The sequence below is a fragment of the Onychostruthus taczanowskii genome, unplaced genomic scaffold, assembly GCF_017590055.1.
Source record: "Onychostruthus taczanowskii isolate IOZ18803 unplaced genomic scaffold, ASM1759005v1 scaffold29, whole genome shotgun sequence".
Lineage (NCBI taxonomy): Eukaryota > Metazoa > Chordata > Aves > Passeriformes > Passeridae > Onychostruthus > Onychostruthus taczanowskii.
Genome location: NW_024500239.1, coordinates 6001268 through 6020782, shown reverse-complemented (window position 1 = coordinate 6020782; position 19515 = coordinate 6001268). Strand labels below are relative to the sequence as shown.

The window sequence follows — 19515 nt, the reverse complement described above, 5'->3', positions numbered from 1 at the left end:
GTATTTGATTTGAGAAGGACAGATTTTCAAATATCCTGCAAACAGTTTCACTATCTCTTTTAGTAATTTATTTTTTACTGTTTTGTTTTCAGCACATTTTTAGGGTAGGTAAACTTTAAAGTAAAATACTTTTATTGTATACTTGTGTTCTTTTTAACTGTATGCATTTGGTCCTATTTTCAGGACTTTACAGGAACTTGTGCATTTTTCCTAAGAACATCAGATGAAGTTATAACTGCATCAAATGTCTCTCAGGTCAGAGCAAACTCATGCAGTATTCACATGTTCATATTTTCTCAGACCTTTATTCATGCAACTGGAGTCAGAAAAAAATGGGGAATGCTGTCATGAAAATGTCTAGTTTTATGGTTAACAGAAGTTCTTTTTCATAAGAGTAAGCATTTGTGATAAAATTCTAATGATTTATAAATTAGCTACTGCAGTATTATTAAAACCCAAGAGTTTAATTAATAAAAATCATTATTAATTAGTCATTGAAATATAAAATTTAATGACAGTAGGGAATAAGGACTTAAACTGGAAGATCTTATTTTAAGTAATGAGCCTAAATTATTGAAATGATGCACTTAAACTGTATCTTTTAGACTTTTAAGATAAAGATAAGTTTTGAAACTAACAAAAGGTTTTCCAGTCTCTCATAGTTCGTTGTGTATAAAAAAGTACTGTAACAGCCTTTTCTGACTTTCAGAGATACTCGTGTTGCATAGTTATGGACTGTGAATGTGTCTGCCATGTATCTAAATTTCACTCAAATAGTGTAATGCTGCAGAAGCCGACATGCATTGGGCTAATTTTTGTTTCTTCCCAAAGGAGGTGAATTTTGGCATGTTTGACTGTACTAATGGAAATATTCTTCAGGGCCTGGAATTCTTCTTGTCCCAGATCATGATACCAGCGCTGAAATCCCAACAGGTAATCAAACAATCAGTCTTTTTTTCTCAAGAACACATGGAAGTAAGGCATGTGGCTGCTGCAATTCTGTTTGTGCTTCTCTTGGACCTAGAACAGAGAATATAAGAAGATAAAAGTCTAATATAGGCCTTTATGAGAGTAATGCAATTTGTACATAAACAAATGTTTGAAATTCATGTAGCTACTGTTTATTTTCTAGCAATAGTGCCAGCTTTAATTATTATGACAAAGGAGAACACAGCAACCATACTGAGGTAAAGCTGTGATGACTTTATGAAAACTAGATTAAACCTGGATTGTAAAAAGTGTCCAGTTTTGGCAGCACAAGGGATTAGTCCATGACTATTCTTGGAGCATGGACAGCATGAACAATGTTATATTCAGAATATCCAGCTTCTTTGAGTTGTCCTCATTCTGTGGCACTTGTAAAGCATCTGTTTGTTCAGGGGCCTCTGGAAGCACACGTTCAGAGGTGGCAAGTACAAAGAAGCTCACTGTCTGCTGAGAATGGTGGTGTTGTATGCTGCTGCCATACGCTGTCGTTTTCTCTCCCCCCGAGCAGAAAGCGACTTTAGAGTCTGTTGTCTCTGTTCAGAAGGAGAAAAAAAAATTAAACAAAATACAATCCAGTGTAAAATCAGTGACAGCTGACTTCAGAGTCAAGTCAGAGACTTTTATTTCTTAGAGTCTCTTGCTTGTCTGCCTCTTCTTGTCTTACTGAGTAATTAAATCAATGCATGCTTTAAAGTTTCAATGAGTATATTTTAAAGGTCATGTTGATAAATCTTTCTACACTGCCATGAATAATGAAGCTTTTCTAAAGAAAAAATACCTTTTGTGGTCAAAAAAAAAAAAAAGTAAGCACAACCCTCACTTTTTTATTTTTGCATAAATCATAAAATAATCAGAACTGGGGAGCTGTGAAAGAAGGCTTGAAGAACAGCCAGATACAAGACTTTCTGTATGCAGTGGATAAATTTGTGGGTACTTTGTCATCATCTAGACAGAATATAGAAGATAAAATTCAGCTCACAAAAGTGGATATTGATGTTTATGTCAGAAACTTACAGAACCCATCTGACTACATAACTGCAGGTGAGTAATTCCTACACCAAAGCAAACAAAATGAAGCTGTTTATAAAATAAATGTTATAAGTAAAAATTTACTTTGAAGAATTAATTCATTTTCCCTGAGCTGTTTACATTTTTCTGCTTACTCTTGCCAGGTTTGTGATTGTTTAATTATAAGACCATCAATCATTTGCCCATACTTTACTTCATAGATCTTAAAGAATTAGGTAGTTGCTTGATATACCATGCAAGCTGTTGTCTGAATCCCTCCTAGTTTGCTAGCCAAGTAGTTGCTGAGTGAATCCATATACTAGTGTGTGTACTATTCACTTTCTTTGATACTGGGAAAATCCTATTCAATGTTGTCTGACTCTGTGAATAAAACCACCTGTATTTATTAAAAAATTACTTATTTACGTATATTTTTTGGAAGAAAAAGGGTAATTATGTCTCTTTCAACAGTAGCTTTCTACCATTTCTTGTGGACCCACTGTATTTCTAACTGTTTCTATTGTAAAGGATATGCAATAGTAACAGAGTAGGTAGACACAAGTATTGTGTGTTCGCACCTTGTTGTTACAGTCTTAATCTTTTCCTGCTGGTCAGTGATTCAAATATACAGAGTTTACAGAGTCTCACATTATGTTTGGCAAGAACACTTAGCTTCTGTAGTTTAAATTTCTGTATTTATTTCTTGGTGCTTATAAAACTGTCCAATTCTATGGTTTTGAAGGCACTAACAGAGAGGTCACTGAGAAACTTGAAGAAGTAGTCATGATTTGGACCAAACAGATTAGACAAGTTTTAGTGGAGAGTGAGCAAATTAGAAGAGAAGCTGATGATGTTGGTCCATCTGCAGAGCTGGAACACTGGAAGTCAAGAATGTCATCATTTAACAGGTGAAATCCCTGAATTATTTCTCACAGCATCATAAAAAAAAAGGATTTTTTTGAAAATAAGTGTAAACTTTTATTCCAGAGAGAGAGAGTATTAAGTATGTTTCTTTCTTCAAAGCCTTTTAGATGAGATCAAGAGTTCAAAAGTAAAGAAAATTATAAGTATTCTTCAGGCAGCAAGATCAAAGACACTACAGCAGTGGAAGGAACTGGTAATTACTACTTTCTAATTAGAATTTTAAATTATTACAGTACTGTATTGTGATAGATAGAGAACTGAACACAATGCTAAAAATAAAAATAACTTTGATTGTTTATGCTGGTTTTACACTGTGGTTTATTATCCATTTGTTGGAGCATATGGCATCAATGATCTTGAAATTAAATAGATAACTTGAAGTCAGTGCTTTTGTAATGCTGCTTTTATTAACATTATAAGTGGAAAGCTTGTGTGAAAGTAAAGTAGTGCAGCGATACAACATTTTTTGTCTCTGACAAGCTGAACCCTGTGCAGGCCAGCTGTAGAAGTCTGAAAGTCCTTCATAATGCTTTTAGAATTGTTGAGAGCAGACTTCTAGTGGCATAACTGCTACTTCATATAAATGGATATCTGTAATGTAAAGTTATCAGCACAATTGTGGGCAAGCCAGAAAATAAGCTGTAGGTCATATACAGTCAATAAGACCCCCACCCACCCCCACCCCCAGAATGTAGGTCTTCTATTGCTTAAGAAACTATTCTACTGTTTTAAGAATAGACCAGGAAAGGTTTTTGATTTTGTGATTACCATATTTGCAGACTTTTATGATAAATGGAGTTTGGATAAGTGAAAATGTCTGTACAGAGCCAGTACGAGCCAAGGATGATGAACTACATTTCTTTCATCCTATGAACTAGCCCTCTAAGTAGTGAATAGTTCCACCTGACATGAATATAAGGATATACAGGCATTAGTTGTGAACTCATTGTCCCCACAAGTGTTTATTAAACAACGTTGGGAAGCACCCTGGTACCATTTCAGGGATCTTGTCTAAGTTCTGTAGAATGGTTCCTGTGTAGAAACCATTCTAAAATCTAAGTTGGATCCATAAGGAGGAAAAAGCTTTGGAGGTCTAAGTAAGGACTTCTTTTAAATCACATCCAAAATGTTTCTGACCTTGGAAGTTCTTAGCAATTTTTGCATGTAGAAGCATTTATTTCTCATGTGAAAAATAAATACATATTTGAAAGCACTTCTGTGGGAAAGTGTAAGATTTAATCATAGCCTTGTGTGCTGTAAAAGAGAAAGAACCTGTTCAGAAAATTTTCACAGTAATCATTCTATTCCTTTCTTTTTTTCTCTCATCCCTTCAGGACAGTAGTATAACAATTGCTGCCAATGAAGCTAAGGACAATGTGAGATATTTATATACATTGGATAAATTTTTTGGTCCACTTGCCTGTGCTTCACCTGTAAGTACTGTAAAGGCACTTAATGTGAAATTCAAAAAAGAAAGGAAGGGCTTTTGTTGATGTAAAAAAGCTATTTTCCCTTTTAATGTTTAGCTCTTTCACTTAACTATTAGTGGACATCTTAACTCCTTAGGCATTAGTTAATTGAGCCTACTGATTTTGAATTAACCAGATAATAATAAAATACCTTTTGTTAAGTAGTCATCATTACAGAAGTTAATTGAAGGATATGAAAAAAATAAGCATCACATTGTGTTTTTGTTAACCCAGTAATGATCTGAATTGCCTTTGTGAGCTTGGGTCTCACATATGGCAGCTCTTCTGTCTGCATGCTTTAGTTAGGAATTACTTGGGATTGTTTTATTGCATAGGTCATAAAATTATCTTAAATCTTGGGTTGAGCTGAAATTCGTCGGCTTCCACTTATTTTACAGATTAAAGCTCTTTCTCTTGTAGGTTGCACTGTCAATAAAATTTATTTTCATAACCATATGGGTCTCAGAGTTCATTTTTTAAAGTGAGAATATGATTTTTAACTATACAGGCACTAGGTAAAATTGTGTAAGCTTACATAGTTCAGAACAATTACATATAATCCAGCTGGTAGCAATTTTTCTAAATTATATTTTCAAAGCTTCATCTCTTTTGAATCCATTCTGCTATTTTACACTGCACTTCTTTTGCAAATATTCACTGTTCTGCCATATTGGACTTGACTTTTAGACACATTTGCCATACTTTTTTTTATTATTTTCTAGACCAGTCTCTTGTTTTGGATTCTCAGTGTATCTGTCTTGCATGCATTTCTCTGAAATATTTATGTGGGAAAGAAAACTCTATAGTTGTGTCCAATGAAAGTGAGATTATTTTTACCTAGCCTCCCCCTTCTGGATTTCTCTTCTGTAGAGATCTAGACAAAATGAGCAAAGGCCAACTTTCTTGTTGTCTTTCCTGCAGAAATCCAGCTCTTTTCCAGCAGTGTATGACCTCTTTTCCTCAGGTAGTATTTTCCTCTGCAAAGCAGATTGCAGCACCTTCTTATACTAGAGGCCATGGCCAAGCAGAGTAGAGCCTCTGGTTTTCCTGTGGAAAATCCCAATCTGTAAAAGACCTATTCACTTATTCATTGCCCTTTTCCCATGCTTTTTGACTTGATCAAGGTGTGATAGTGAATTGGATGATCCATTTTATAATGGCAAAAAACACAAAAAGATGTTTGTCCACTGGTAAACATATTTCCAGAGCTGTCACACTTTTAATTGTGTTAAATTTCAGGAAACTCTGTCTTTCTGTCTGATTTCTTTCTGATTTCTCTCTTTCCCTTTTTTTTTTTTTTTTTTTCTTCTGTTACAGGTAACAGTGATGGAACACATTCCCAGCTTAATGAACACTGTCTTTATGATCTACTGTACATCACCATACTACAACACATCAGAACACATGACATCCCTGTTTCTTAAAATCACCAATCAAATGATTAACACATGCAAGACCTATCTATGTGAAGGGATTTCAAAAATCTGGGACCTGGACAGGTGATAAAATTTTAATAATTTCTTTTTCTGTTGTTGATATTAGAAGTAAAATTACAGATTAATCATCAAGATGATTAATAGGTAAATTTAAGTAGCCCTTTGTCCTTCTACAGGAATCATTGTCACTGATTCCTGTGTTAATTTTAAGCTGGCAACTACTAATTCTGTGTAGAATTAAGTACTCTGCAAAAACTAATTTACAATGTGTTTTGAAAAAAACTGTTCTTGCAAATAAAACTGTGCAATATATGCTAGTATGCAACACTCGATGTATTGTCCACATGGATTTTTTTTAGACCAAAACACACTTAAGAAATTGGAACTGGGAGCTGAAATACTTCATAAAAAAGCTCCAAGGACAGACTGAAAAAGTTCCATCCAAAATTTTTATTTTGCTGTTACTGGACATGAAAGATAGTTTGAGGAAGGGAAGAATATATAGCAGGACCAAAATCACAGCTCAGTTTTATTGTGGGACATTTCAGGGAAGGGGTGAGTTAGTTGCTCTACAGCTACTTGCCCAAGTGCTACACTCAGCATAAATGGAAGTACCGAGGTGTTTGTATGAAACTTATTCATTGGGTGGTGAATGCTGATGTCACTGGCAGAACAAGTGTATCTGAAGGATGACAAGTGCAGGTAATATAGGAAGAACACATACTATAAGAGCAGGTCAATTATTTTCATGCAAAAAAAGAAGGGGGAAACCACAGAGAGAAGTTAAGATGAACATGACATCTGAAGTTGTCAACTAGGAAATTAATCATTGGAATAGTCTTTTAGAATAGTCTTATGGCTGGTTTCCATGCCTCATCTGTGCATCTCATGTGGCCCTTCAGAGTTAATGAACAATTGTGTGTAAGATGTAACTATCTGTGCCCTTAGGAACTAAGTTCTTCCTGGTGTATCTTTTTAAAGAAACAGGACTCTCCTCATCCTCATTTTAGTGTGGAAAAATACTTCTCCAGTTTTGTCTGCTTAGAAAAAAAACCCCAAACAAACAAAGGAAAACCAATCAGCAATACTCAGATGAGGAATGGGCAACTGCACAAGATGAGGAACTTGCAAACTGCAGGCATTTGGTAGCCAGAATTAACCTGTTATACATCCTTTGTGGACTGCAAGTTGGACATGCAAGTCTTGGACTGATGACAACAAACCCAAGATAAAAATATCCAATCTAGATAACAGGTTCAATTCAAAACCTTTTGAATCAAAATGATCACATTTTGAGTGTTTTTCATGTAGTGTATAATTTTGTGTTCTTATTTTGCAAAGTCGCGCATTTGACTAAAATGTTTTATTTTTATTTATACTCTTTTAAAGACCTTAGAATGATTCTCTGTCTTCTGTATTTTCTTCTTCAGGCAAGAACTGCTAAAGAGGATACAACAATGCATTTTCCTCAAAGAAAAGTACCAAGCATCCTTTCAGAAAATTAGGAAAGAGCTAAAGGAAAATCCAAGTTACAAACAGTTTAATATCAGGTAAATAACTCACTCCAATATTGAATCATATTGATGAGTACAATTTATAAATGAGATGTAATTATAACTGCTGGGTAAAAGAAAAGCTAAATATTCAATTAAGATGAAGTACTTTTTATAATCAGAAGATGACCTTTTAATTTTTATTCAGGAATAAACCAGGCTTTTGGCAGTCACTTGTTGATTCAGCACGTGTCCAATGGGACTTCAGGGGAAATTAGTCATTTGTTAAATGAGTACAAATAAATATGCATGGTATAAAATCGTAAAAAATTTGAATCATGAATATAAGTGAAAACACTTTCAGGGAATTCAGTCAGCTTTGAGCTCGCTTCTCTATCACAATGCCAAGGAGTGTTTTACCTGTATTGACTTAAATCATGGGGCATTTCTTGGTATTGTTCGTATTTTCTTCTCCTGCAAATATCTTACTTGAAAGAGTTACTCCTGTGAAATGTGGTTAAGGCTTTTAATTTACATGTAAGGATTAAGCATTTTCTGGTTTATATATATGAGTTTGAATGTTTTTTGTTGATATGTAATCATTGTAGTATTTTTTTTGTGTGTGTGTAAAACTTGATAGCAGCTCTGGTAGAATATATGTGGATTAAATAAAAATCTATTGCAGAGAGATATTCATAGAAATCCCTCTTTTTTATTGCTAGTGAAAACTACATATTTGGAAAATTTGAGACCTTCTGTAAACGTTTGGAGAAAATTTCATATATGAGCAATACTATGGAAAGCCTTTTAGAGCTCCAGCATATAAAAATAGAAGGCATTGACAGGATCACTACTCAATACCAGATCATTGCTACAAATACAAAATCCAAAGAGTATGATGTTCTGGACCATAGGAAAAAAGAGGTACTTGAATTCAGCACTTGTGTGGCAATCATTCTGTTAATTCTGTGCTTTTCACCAGAGGTATGCAAAGAATGTTGGATATTATAAAAATGCATATCTTTTTTTTTAAGTAACAATAATACAAATGCTCTCATATATTTTAATACAATTTGAATGTGTTAGGGTAAATTTGTTTTTTTTACTTCAAATGCTTTTGTTAACTTTTTGTAACTACGTTTTGTGTGATACATAATTCTACAAGCTAATTTTCCTAAGCCTGATTGTTTTGAGATGCATATATTTTGAAGTACAGAGTGAAAACTAATTTAGGTATGTTAACACCCCAAATACAGTTTGTCTAATTATAAATGTTACTTAGTATTATTAAAGATAATAGTAATGGCACTATTATAGCAAAGTTAGTACAGGCACATAATTGCACATTTTAGAGGAAGAAGGGAATGATATCACTCCCAGTGCCAAACAGAATGATAAAAACTAAAATGGCTTTTCAAATGCTCCAGTCTCATGTTTTAATCCTGGACATGCTGGAAATGAGCTGTTTTTATTGATCTATAGCCTGTTTGTTTTGCAGAGTTAGTGGCCTCACAAAAGAAGTTCTAGAAGTATTGACTTTCTTTCCTGATTTCCTGAACTAAAGCTTGCCACTGTCATTAACTTTCCTTTAAACATTAACCTCGGGAGTGCTTTTGGCTTTCTTCTGACTTTGACGCCTTGTCTTTCTCTAATACTTGCTGTGTGTTTCTCTAATACTTGCTGAGTGGCTCCTTTCTGAAAGAGGGTATTTGCTTTTCACTGGAATTTGGAGGGGTTAAAAAATGGCATGACTTCTCTACACCTAAATGTTTGGAGCAATGTCTATTATGTACTGTCTTCCCAAGCTTGTGCAATGGTCTCTGAGAGAAGTTTACATTGAACTGTTTTTGTTAGCCCTTCAGTATTTTCAACTCTTAAGGAAAAATTCTTATGGATAAACACCCAAATTACTTGTAGGAGCTGCCTAATTTGGTAACAACCTCCATTAGTCTGCAAGGTGCTCTAGAGAGCCTGCCACTTTACACTTGCCTTCAGTGGGTTTCATACCTGGACAGTGAGATAGATGGTCACTATCCTGTGGCAGGGCTGCAAGTAGCTGGTGAGTGTGCTTTGCTCTTTCTGATGAAGTTATGAGTTTTCCTCAGCCTGTCTGTGTTCCTCTGTGCTCCTTTGTAGTCATGAAGATGAGGCTTTACTCATTTAACCTAGCACTGCTTATGTTTTGTTTGCTTTGCTTGGTGTGTAAATACCTTTGCTGCTGGTGTTGTTCCTGTTCTTTTTAATGCAGTGCTGAACACACACACTGGGTAGATAGAACAGATTCCTGAAAAGCTTCACAGAAAGAATTATTTTTTTTAATAAAGTGAAAGCAGCATTATAGATATTTTTTTTTTTTTGTTTTTTTTTGTTTTTTTTTCCTTTGGCTTCTATTCTAGTTTGAAAAAGATTACCTTGAATTTAAGAACCAAATTGCAGCATTGTATGAATCTATACAGGAATTTGTGGATTCCTGGTTTGAGAAGACCTTAACTGTAAGTAAGGTACCAAATACAAACCCCTGCTTCTGGTGCTTGGAAGGGCTGAGTACCTATAGCTCCTACTAAACTCCTTCATTACTGCCACTGTTCTGTGCTGTGCTGGTGGCTGCCTGAGATGATGTTGGAGGACATCAAACCTATTACAAATGTTCTAGAAGTTGCTTACAGAAGTGCTGTAAAGGAATGTTCATTCTTACTTGGTGCCGAGTGTATGTTCCATGTTTCCATGCCAATTTTATAGCTCTGTATTTTCAAGTTTATTTTCTTTCTTCATCCTGGTGTTTCCTGTTGCATTTCTAAGTTATTCCTGTTTCACTGGCATGAATAATGAAATAATATCTGCCATTTGTTTCCTTAATGTCAGTATTGTTCAATGGCTCAGGCCCTGGTCAGATATGAGATGTTAATGAAGTGTGAGTAAAGGTGTAGGTGTTCTACCACAACTGTTTGCTGAAAAAAAGGAGAAAACCCCTAAACTGTAGTGATAACAGTTTCTTGGTTTATACAGTGGTAAGTATGTCCTGTGTGGGACAAAATATGGAAGTAAAATTCACAAACTTGTCTGGATGGATTTTTCTGTATTTCTTAGAAAATGACTTACAAATTTGCATAGCATATTCCAAATTAATAAAAAATTAATAAATAAAATTAATACATAAAATTAATAGAATAGTTTATGGACAATGACTTTCTGAACTGTTGCCTTCTGAAGCAAATGCTCCATCTTCCTTTTTAGACTGAACAGATGCTGGGATTTCTGATGAAGTTTGAAATAATAGGAGAAAATAATATTGATCTAAATGGGAAGTATACCATTGTTCTTCAACGGTACAGCCAAGACTTAGAATTTATTCAAAAACTCTATCAGAAGGAAAAGGAAAATCCACCTATACCACGAAATATACCACCAGTAAGAATGAAGTAAACGAGAGAGAAAAATTAGTTTATTTCTTGACTGTTTTAAGTTAATGAAAATCTAACCTCATATCTTCTGTGTTTTAGGTAACAGGGAAGATTATGTGGGCCCAGCAGTTATTCAGAAAAATTGATCATCCAATGATGTTCCTTAAAAAGAAAACCACACTTTTGAAGGTTGGAAATTAGCAGAGGAGGATTTATCCTAATCTTTCAAGGATGTTGTTAACAGAAAGACAATTGACTTATATACTTCTATACTTGCTATTCTAACAGTTTGTATCCAAGCTCATCCAACAGTGGGATCATTTGTATACCTTTCTCAGTGGGCCATTAGTGTCTTGTGTGTGTCATAATATAGGCTTTGTTCTATGAACAAGATTGGGAAGAAAAATCAGGAAAAGAGTTATGTTGCTTAGAGCAGTTGAATACTACATAATAATTGAATTCCTAAATATATTGCTATGTTTCTGTGTCTTATCTTGTCTCTAAAACAGCATAATTTAGAGATTTCTATTTCTTTTGTTTGCCTGTGGTGGAGAGGAAAAGCCTCGTGCAGGACCTTTCTACTGTGTTAGACTCATTGAATTGTTTAAGTGGTGCTTTTCCCAAATTGCAGACAATGGAAATGAAAAAAGTTATCAAGAACTACAATAAAATGGCTGCAGTCCTTTTGGAATTTGAGCTTATTTATCATAGGGCCTGGTGCAGGTTTGCTGACCAGGCTAGGAATGCTCTGTGTGCTTCCATACTTGTCAGGCACCCAGAAACCAAGGTAATTACAATATATTCTTTGTATTACTGTCACATGATTTAGTATTACACGTGCTACTTAATCATATCATGGATAGACAAGAAAGCATTGAAGTAACCTTAACCTAAATAGGGTTAAAACATTAGCTACTTGAGTTGAAATATTTTTTTCCTTTTTGTGTATATTTATAATACGTCTCATAATGTTTCTTCTTCGTAAGGCTTCTGTCTTATTCAGGGTATAAAAGGGGCAGTATCCAGCAAATACATATCTACTACTGACTTATCTACATTCTTTAGCTGTTGTTTCCTTGTTCATTTTCTATATTAACCAAAATTTTAGTCAAGGAAGGAATTTTTTTTGGGTCATGGTCTTTTCTGCAGTGATCAATATCACTGTGTTGAATATATAGCAATAATTCATTAATTTGCTTTCAAAATTGATTGCTGGGGCAGAAAATTTTACCATTCTTGCTTCATAAATTTTTTTTTTCATGTTGTAGTGCAGAGAAATTATGGTTAAAATGTGGCATTTTTTTGTACTAATGATTCCATAGTGGACAATTAGAACATAGTTTTCAAATTTATGCAGCATCTTAAAAACATCTTAAAAGCTTCTTTAGTGCCCTCAAAAGTGGAGAGATTAACCTTCACAGTATTTCTCCCTAGTTACTGATACAGGAGCTGTGATGAAAAAGCAAATTAACTTGCAGAGAATGTAGCTGCAGAACTAGAATTAATCTTGGGAAGTCATGTGAGCCAAGAGGTTAGGGCACATTGAAGGATTCACAAGAAATTGAAATCAGTGTGAGATATTGGTTGATTAATACTTTGGGAAACCCATATATTTCTAGAGGAGGCTGAAGAAGAAATGAATATTTAAAAAATCCTCTCCAGTCCAGTCATTTACATGTCTTTATATGATCCAGTTACATCACACTACATGTAAGTACCAAACTAGTGTCTTATTTTCTATTTCTTTTTTTCACTGCTACATGAAGGAATTATTTGTAAACTTAGACCCAATGGTCCTGGAAGTACTTTATGAGACAAAATACCTGAGAAAAATGCATTTTGAAGTTCCAGATGTTGTCCTTGGCTTGTGTGCAAATGAAGAACAGATTAAAAGACATCAAAGGGAGTGAGTGAACACTTTTTGGATTTGTTTCTCATCTGCAAATGAGAATCCCTACTTTTGAATCTGTTGCATATATTGCTTTTCATTCATTATAATTTTTATCTTTGATGGAGTTTAATTGAATTTTAATTGCTTTCCCCTGTATTTCCATATGCACATGCAGTTGTTCCTATTTAGAGACATATCTCGTTACTTGGAAACACCTACATGTTTTTGTTTTGTTACTTCAACAGCTGCTCTCTAAGTGGAGCTCCTAGGTACTGCTATTATTATTGTTACAGTGCATCTGTGCACTCTAATATTGCAATTACACTCCAAAATATTACACTTAGCATCAGAAGGCTTTTTTTCCTGTTAGAAAAGTAAGTTGGAATTTACCACTTGATTACTGCACAACCCAAACATGTCTAAAGGGAATATGTTGCCTAAGTTATAGCTTTGTCTCTCATGTTGAATATCTAAATTCACTTTTCTTGATTTAAAATAATTTCTTTCTGTTTCTTGTAGCAATCCAAATCTCTGCTGCAAGAGTTCTTTCAATCTCAGGGATGCTGGCTGTTAATTCTAGAACTCTCTAAATAGGGATGTTCAGTGTTAAAAAAGCAATGCTTTGTGAGGAGTGTTCTTAAATTTTTAATTAGAATTGGACAAAAAGGGATGAAATTTAAAGAGTTTCAACCCTTCCTTTCTTCTTCTGTTGTTGAAATTTTCAGTGTTTCAGTCTTACAATGCAACACTTTTCATTGATTTTCTGTAGAGTGTTTAAGGACAACTAACCATAAATTTTTAATGTACAAGACAAACTCTGCATGCAACAGTTCTCCAAAAAGCAGCAGCCCCAACTTTTGCCATCCAACAGGAAAAAAACTACAAAAAATGTTTGCATTAAAAAAGAAAGCCAAACATATCTTCTATTCTAAAAAAACCTTCATACTGCCTACCCAAGCAAAGAAGAAATATTTAGGGGTGTAGATTTTTGACCAAGAACATTTAAAAAACAGTTCTGGATATAATGTGAATGGGTTATCTCAGGATATGGTTGTAATAGCGATGTCTAAAGTAATGATTTTAATCTGGTCCAGAACACAGCTATTTCTGGTTTTGCAGCAGTTCTTACAAGAAACCCGTTATGTATCTGACCTTCGAATTATATTTGCATCTAATTCTTGTTTATGCAGTTCCTTTGTGTAGCTCCATTTTCATGGAACTGTATTGGTAAGCTTTGTTTCAGAATTTGGACTCTTTTTCTTTGGCATCCAGAGTTCTAAGTGATTTGTATGTAGCTTTTCTTATAAGCAGTGTAATATCATGCCATGTCTTGTGAGGTGGGAAGATGGAAACAAAAAAAACATGTTTTTAATTTCCTGTTTCTATTTTTTTAAAAATTCTAAATAATTTTCCTTGGGAGAAAAATTCTGTCAGTTGATCACAGTCACTTTGCTGGAGGTACTTATTTCTTCAGTCTGGTTCTGTTGTTGGTAAGGACAAAGGGGCCTGGCTGGAGTTAGGAAGAGCTGGGAAGAGTTCTTGTAAGATGGGATCAGTACTTGCAAATCTTATTAACAGAAAATGTGTCCAAAATTCTGTGTGTTTCAAATATCTGAATTAAGCACATTGTAACCATGATCATGTCTTTCAGACTCCAGAACCTGTTGATCAGTTACAAAGAACATTTGAATAGGATTCCTGTTGTGCTGAAACCGCTGATGAAGCCATGGATAGGACAAATTGAGGATGCTTTTACCCCAGGCCTGATGCAGCTGTCATGGACTTCTTTGAACATCAATAAATGTAGGTAATAGGAGAAGAAGTGGTGAGCCGTTCACACTGTGAGATGCCTGCATTTATTTTTGCTTCTCTGTGAAAAATGTGTTAGTGGACTGATCTCTTCACTTTAGGTGGATAATTTTAGCCCAACTGCTACAAGAATATGAGACAAGAGAATGGCTTTGGGTGTTTTAATGTCTTTTCTATTAAAAAAAAAATCTTCAGAAGTTATGCTGAACATCCTAAAAGTGACATGTCTGAAATCAAGGTTGGAGATTTCTGCCCAAGTACTAATTTTTTTTCCAAAAAAACATTTATTAGGCATTGAGATTTTCCACACAACCAGTAAGACACAACCTTAACCCTATCAAATACAGCATAAAATTGATTAACTGTTGTAAAATGTCATTGAAATGGGCATATATAAAACCATCACCAAGACTTTCATGTTGCAGTTTCATGACAAAACAATAACTCATGCTTGTAAATTAGCTTTTGAGTTGAGGTTGATTGATGTTAGGCTTTCCCTTTTCTTCTTCAAAAGGAAAAGCAGCAATAGAAACAGGAACAGGTACAGTCTAAATCTGAAAGCGAAATGTGGCACAGGTTCATGCAGCTGTTTATTTACGACTCTGCCATGTGGCACTGGTGCACAGGGCTCTGAACAGTGCTTAAAGCAGGGCTGGTGACCTTTCAGCTTTACTTGGCCTTTACCTGACCAGAGCACAAGAACCAAATGGCAAGGGTTTTTTATATTTATTTTATAGCTTTAAAATTAATTTTTGTGTTTAATGTTTTGCATTATTTAGTAACACATGATAAGGAAGGTCTTTACAATAGTATTTATTTATTTATTCATTTAGGTACTCTCTGCACTGTGTTAAGTATCTGAATAGATATAATTCAGGTTGTAAATGGTTCTTTGTATCACCATTGGTTCTGGTGGAAACTTCCCTTTTCAACAATTTGGGTGTAATACAGGTCTCTGGGCTGTTTCCTGCTGCTGCAGCTGGAATGCAGTTACAACTAGAAGGGAATTCTTTTCTAGAGTGTATGCACTGTGTCTTTTTGAAGATGGGCAATGTCTGACATGCCCAGAATGTTTGTTGGACACCTACAAGTTAGCCCCTGGTTTGGTGTACACAAAATAGTTCTTACCTGCCAGCAATGTGTTGAATTTAAGCCCAATGTCTTATGTGTCTTTTTTCCATCTTAGAGAACTCCATCTAGAAATATAGGAGTCCGTAGTTGCCTTCTAGACTAAAACTCAGGAGACACGGCAGAAAAATAGATTTGGGACTACTGAATTTATATATTAAAAAAAATCCAAGGAATTTGTTGGACTGCTCTTCTGTTTAAGACAATAGGTCAAGTTCTATCATTAACTTCCTAGTAGCAAGAAATGACATTTCCCACTTAAAACATCAGCACTTGGACAGCCCTGTCACACTGCTGTGCCTTAGATTTTGTAGTGATTTCTTTCTACATACAGTAGAAGTTTACATATATATATATGTGTGTGTATATATATATATATATATATAATATTTTATGATAATAATAGTGACAAAGGACATCAGATGCTGTATTTCTTTCTATTTTGCAATGGAAGGTATGAAAGGGGAAGAATTTTTCCAGTCTATTCAGAAACAGCAAAAGCAGTTGATTTTACCTTTAGTTTAATAAACACATTTGTTAAAGCAATAAGTTTATCTGTTTCCAAAGTAAATTAGGTCACATATTTGAAAGAAGAAATCTAATAGTTTAACAGTTCTTGGCTGGTGGAATTTTAGTAATTTAATTTATAAGTTAATTACAATGGTGAAGTACTGTACTTTGCTGTGCATGTATGTAGGAGGACCAGAATAATTTTGGGGCACTGGCCTCCTTTATGTTTTCAGTTCTCTTTTGTTGATCCTTTTCATTACAGTGTTATTTAATTAAAAAGAAGAGATATTTTGAAGAATATTGTTCTGTTTATTATGAGATGGTTTAATATAAAGATTAAAAAATACAGCAAGTCCATCATGATTCAGGACTTCATTTCATATTTCATTGCCATTAAATCCTCATTTTGTTGTAAAACCTGGGGGGGGGCGGGGCGGGGCAGGGGCAGGAGTGATGGGAGGAAGGGGAGATGAGACTTAAGACGTCTGTGTTTTGCATTGATTTGTTTTAATTTTCTTATCCTTGTTTAGTTATTGAGAATGTTTACAGTACCCTGAGGGAGTTGGACTATGTAGTCAAAGCAGCATCTGATACCCTGGAATGCAGAATTGAAAGAATTCTGAAGGACATGTCAAACACTGCCCTGATAGTTTTGCCAGAAGATGATCCTATAGATGTGACTTCTTTCTTGGAACAAATAGAAAAGCTTGCTATCTCTACTGCTTCCAAACTGTCTCAGTAGGTTTCTTAATTGCACTGACTTGAAGGCTATTTTTTGGAGGGTTTATTTACTTTCTACTTTTGTATTCATAGAGGTTTTACTTCTAAAATGTTATTGTAACAGAGTACTAGTCTAGAGCAAAGTGATAGTCTTAGGATGCAGGGGAGAAACTCCTAAATATCTTGAACACAGCAGTTGTGAAATAGCATAGTATTTGGCATTTAACATTTATTTAGCATTTCTTACATTTGTTCTTATAGCATTCTAATAAGTAGCATGAAAAATGAAGATGGATAGGACTTGAAATCTCATCCACATGTTAATTGCTTGTTTCTTAATACTTCTTTTGTTTTTATTTGAATAGTTCTCATTTCACAGATTATTTTACTGCCTCATCATGATAAACCTGTTTTATTAGCTATAGCTGGAAAAAACTTTTTTGGAATAAAATTATTATGAAGTCCAGTTGAATCAGATATAATGGATCTGACAAATGGGTTTGTTTTTAGTTAGCAAGTTTTAAAATCTCTGCATGCCCAAGGAATAGAAACAAACAAAAAAATATTGAAAGGGCATTTCCCTGCACACAAGGGACAAGGGTTGTGTGCCTGGGAAATAAGAAAGGGTATTCCTTATGTTTGATTCCCCCATGGGTGACTGTAAGGTTGTTTTTGTAGGCAGAGCCAACAAGTGGAATGCTCTGTGTATGAACTTACAGATATTCTTAAGCACAGTCTGGAAGCAGATGCTGGAAGAACTCTGGAGGTAAGACCTCTACAATGTAAAAAAAAAAAAAACCAAAAAAAACCCAAAAAAACAAAACAAAAAAAACCCAACAAGTAGCCTAGTCAGATATTTGATATTTCATTTATATGCTGGATAATCTGATTATATACCCAAGAATTTCCCTTTCACTGTTCAGGATTCCTTTGCCTGTACGCATCTTGATGTGAAACAGAAAACACGTTGCCAAGAATGCCTGTCCTGTAGCTGCTATAACCTGATGGGACAGCTTTGTCAGAAGAATACTGACTCTTTGATCAGATGTGAGTCTGGTTTTTTCAGATATGTTTAATTTTTAAATAAAACTTTTCGATTTTTTTCCCTACAAGCTTATGTTGGTAAAAAAATTCTCACTTAAATATTGCATTTATTTAGGCACAAAGATTTCTTTAGAGTCCTTAAGACATCGACTGCGTGTTATTGACTACAGATATCAGACAACTAAGTTTGTAGAAGCACACAGGGTTCCTTTGTTCAGAGCTGAAATTCAACTGGCTATTCCAAATATTGTCCTGAGACCAAGTCTTGAAGACATTCAGGTAACAAAATAATTGCACATCTCAGTCATTTACGATAAAACATTTATAAAAGCATTGTTTTAAAGCAATATGTGCAAGTTTAATCTGGTGTAAGAACTAAAAGGAAGGGGAAGAAAAGGTAAAATGTCACTTGAGTTCATGATGACAGTGGGTACTGAGGGCATGGAACTATGGATCAGGTTTTTTTTATACAGGCTATTAGAAGGAACTGTTTTTCTCAAAGCTCAGTAACTCAGTAATTCACAAACCTCTACTTAGAGGCAAACACTTCAAAATGAGTGAAAAAGTAAAAATGAATCAATACAGCCCGACTGTCTTCCTAGTCTCTTTAAACTCTTTCAGAATTTAAAATCAGTTTAAAGTATCATTCGTAAATTCAGCAGTAGTGAAATGTAAAGAAAAATATTACCAGCCTAAATCTCTAAACTGAAAAAATTTAAACACTCTTTTAATCTTACACTAGTTTAGCAAAATTCTTACATGCATATTTGCAATATCCTATGATGTCTGAAATTCTTCAGAGTATTAGTTGTTTATGGTGTTGATTTCTGAACTTTTTATTTAGCATGGTGACTGTCAAAATCAGTAGCTGAGTTATTTCTCAAGTTTCATGTGCAGCCTTCATGGTGTTGTCAGTAAGAAATCAGGCCAGAAAGTGTGACTTCAAAATACCATACATAGAGGAAGTAATCTGATAATTTCTGTAGATGCCTGTATAGATTACAGACTATACCATCACAAATTCAGACGAATGTATTCAAGCATTCTGGTGTGAACATGAAAACCATTATTAATAACACACAACAATGTTTATAAGCAGTTTAAAGGGAAATCGTACTTTAACTAAATTATGATCCCCAGTGATTCATGATTACTGTTCATAAAGGTCTCTTATGTTCTTGCTTGAAAACCACATAAACTTGGAAGGACTGTAATAAAACTTTATGGTGTACCCCTTCTCCTTACAAAATGTGTTTTTTTGAGTGATCCTCTGTCATGCTTATTAGAGTAGTTCCTTTAAAGACAGAGGTACAATTTTTCAACCTTGGTATTGTTTGGATGATCATTCCCCACCCACATAATATCTTGTGAGCTCAAGGTGAATGTTTCGGTTTTTTCAGAGTGCTGTAAACAAAGCAGTAAATATCATTCTATCAGTAGCCAAAGATATTCCCCTGTGGAAATTTGCTTACTTACATCATAAACAGCAGCAGGTGAGTATTTTACTTTATTTTAAAAATTTGGTATTTTTCTTAACATTTCTTAAGATTATATTCTGTACCAATACTTTGACTTATTACCTGGTGGATCTTCCTGTTAAGTGAAAGCCTAGTTTTTAATCTGTATGCCAATTAATAAAACATAAGAGTAACAGTTCATAAACCTTATTGAACTTCGGTAGTTTCTCATATTAAA

At 34.5% G+C, this 19515-nt stretch overlaps 1 protein-coding gene across 1 annotated transcript in view; it reads left to right on the top strand.

The window, feature by feature from the left end:
* The window catches only part of LOC121337750 (dynein heavy chain 5, axonemal-like), a 152442-nt gene that overhangs the window by 8193 nt on the left and 124734 nt on the right, over positions 1-19515 (top strand). The window contains exons 6-25 of the mRNA XM_041408038.1: positions 184-255; positions 832-933; positions 1842-2028; positions 2738-2903; positions 3019-3112; positions 4254-4352; positions 5706-5887; positions 7255-7374; positions 8040-8241; positions 9714-9809; positions 10552-10725; positions 10818-10907; positions 11350-11505; positions 12485-12624; positions 14261-14412; positions 16587-16794; positions 17455-17542; positions 17700-17823; positions 17936-18099; positions 19221-19313. Coding sequence (XP_041263972.1) covers positions 184-255; positions 832-933; positions 1842-2028; positions 2738-2903; positions 3019-3112; positions 4254-4352; positions 5706-5887; positions 7255-7374; positions 8040-8241; positions 9714-9809; positions 10552-10725; positions 10818-10907; positions 11350-11505; positions 12485-12624; positions 14261-14412; positions 16587-16794; positions 17455-17542; positions 17700-17823; positions 17936-18099; positions 19221-19313 — 2709 coding nt within the window. The remainder of the gene's footprint in view (positions 1-183; positions 256-831; positions 934-1841; positions 2029-2737; positions 2904-3018; positions 3113-4253; positions 4353-5705; positions 5888-7254; positions 7375-8039; positions 8242-9713; positions 9810-10551; positions 10726-10817; positions 10908-11349; positions 11506-12484; positions 12625-14260; positions 14413-16586; positions 16795-17454; positions 17543-17699; positions 17824-17935; positions 18100-19220; positions 19314-19515) is intronic.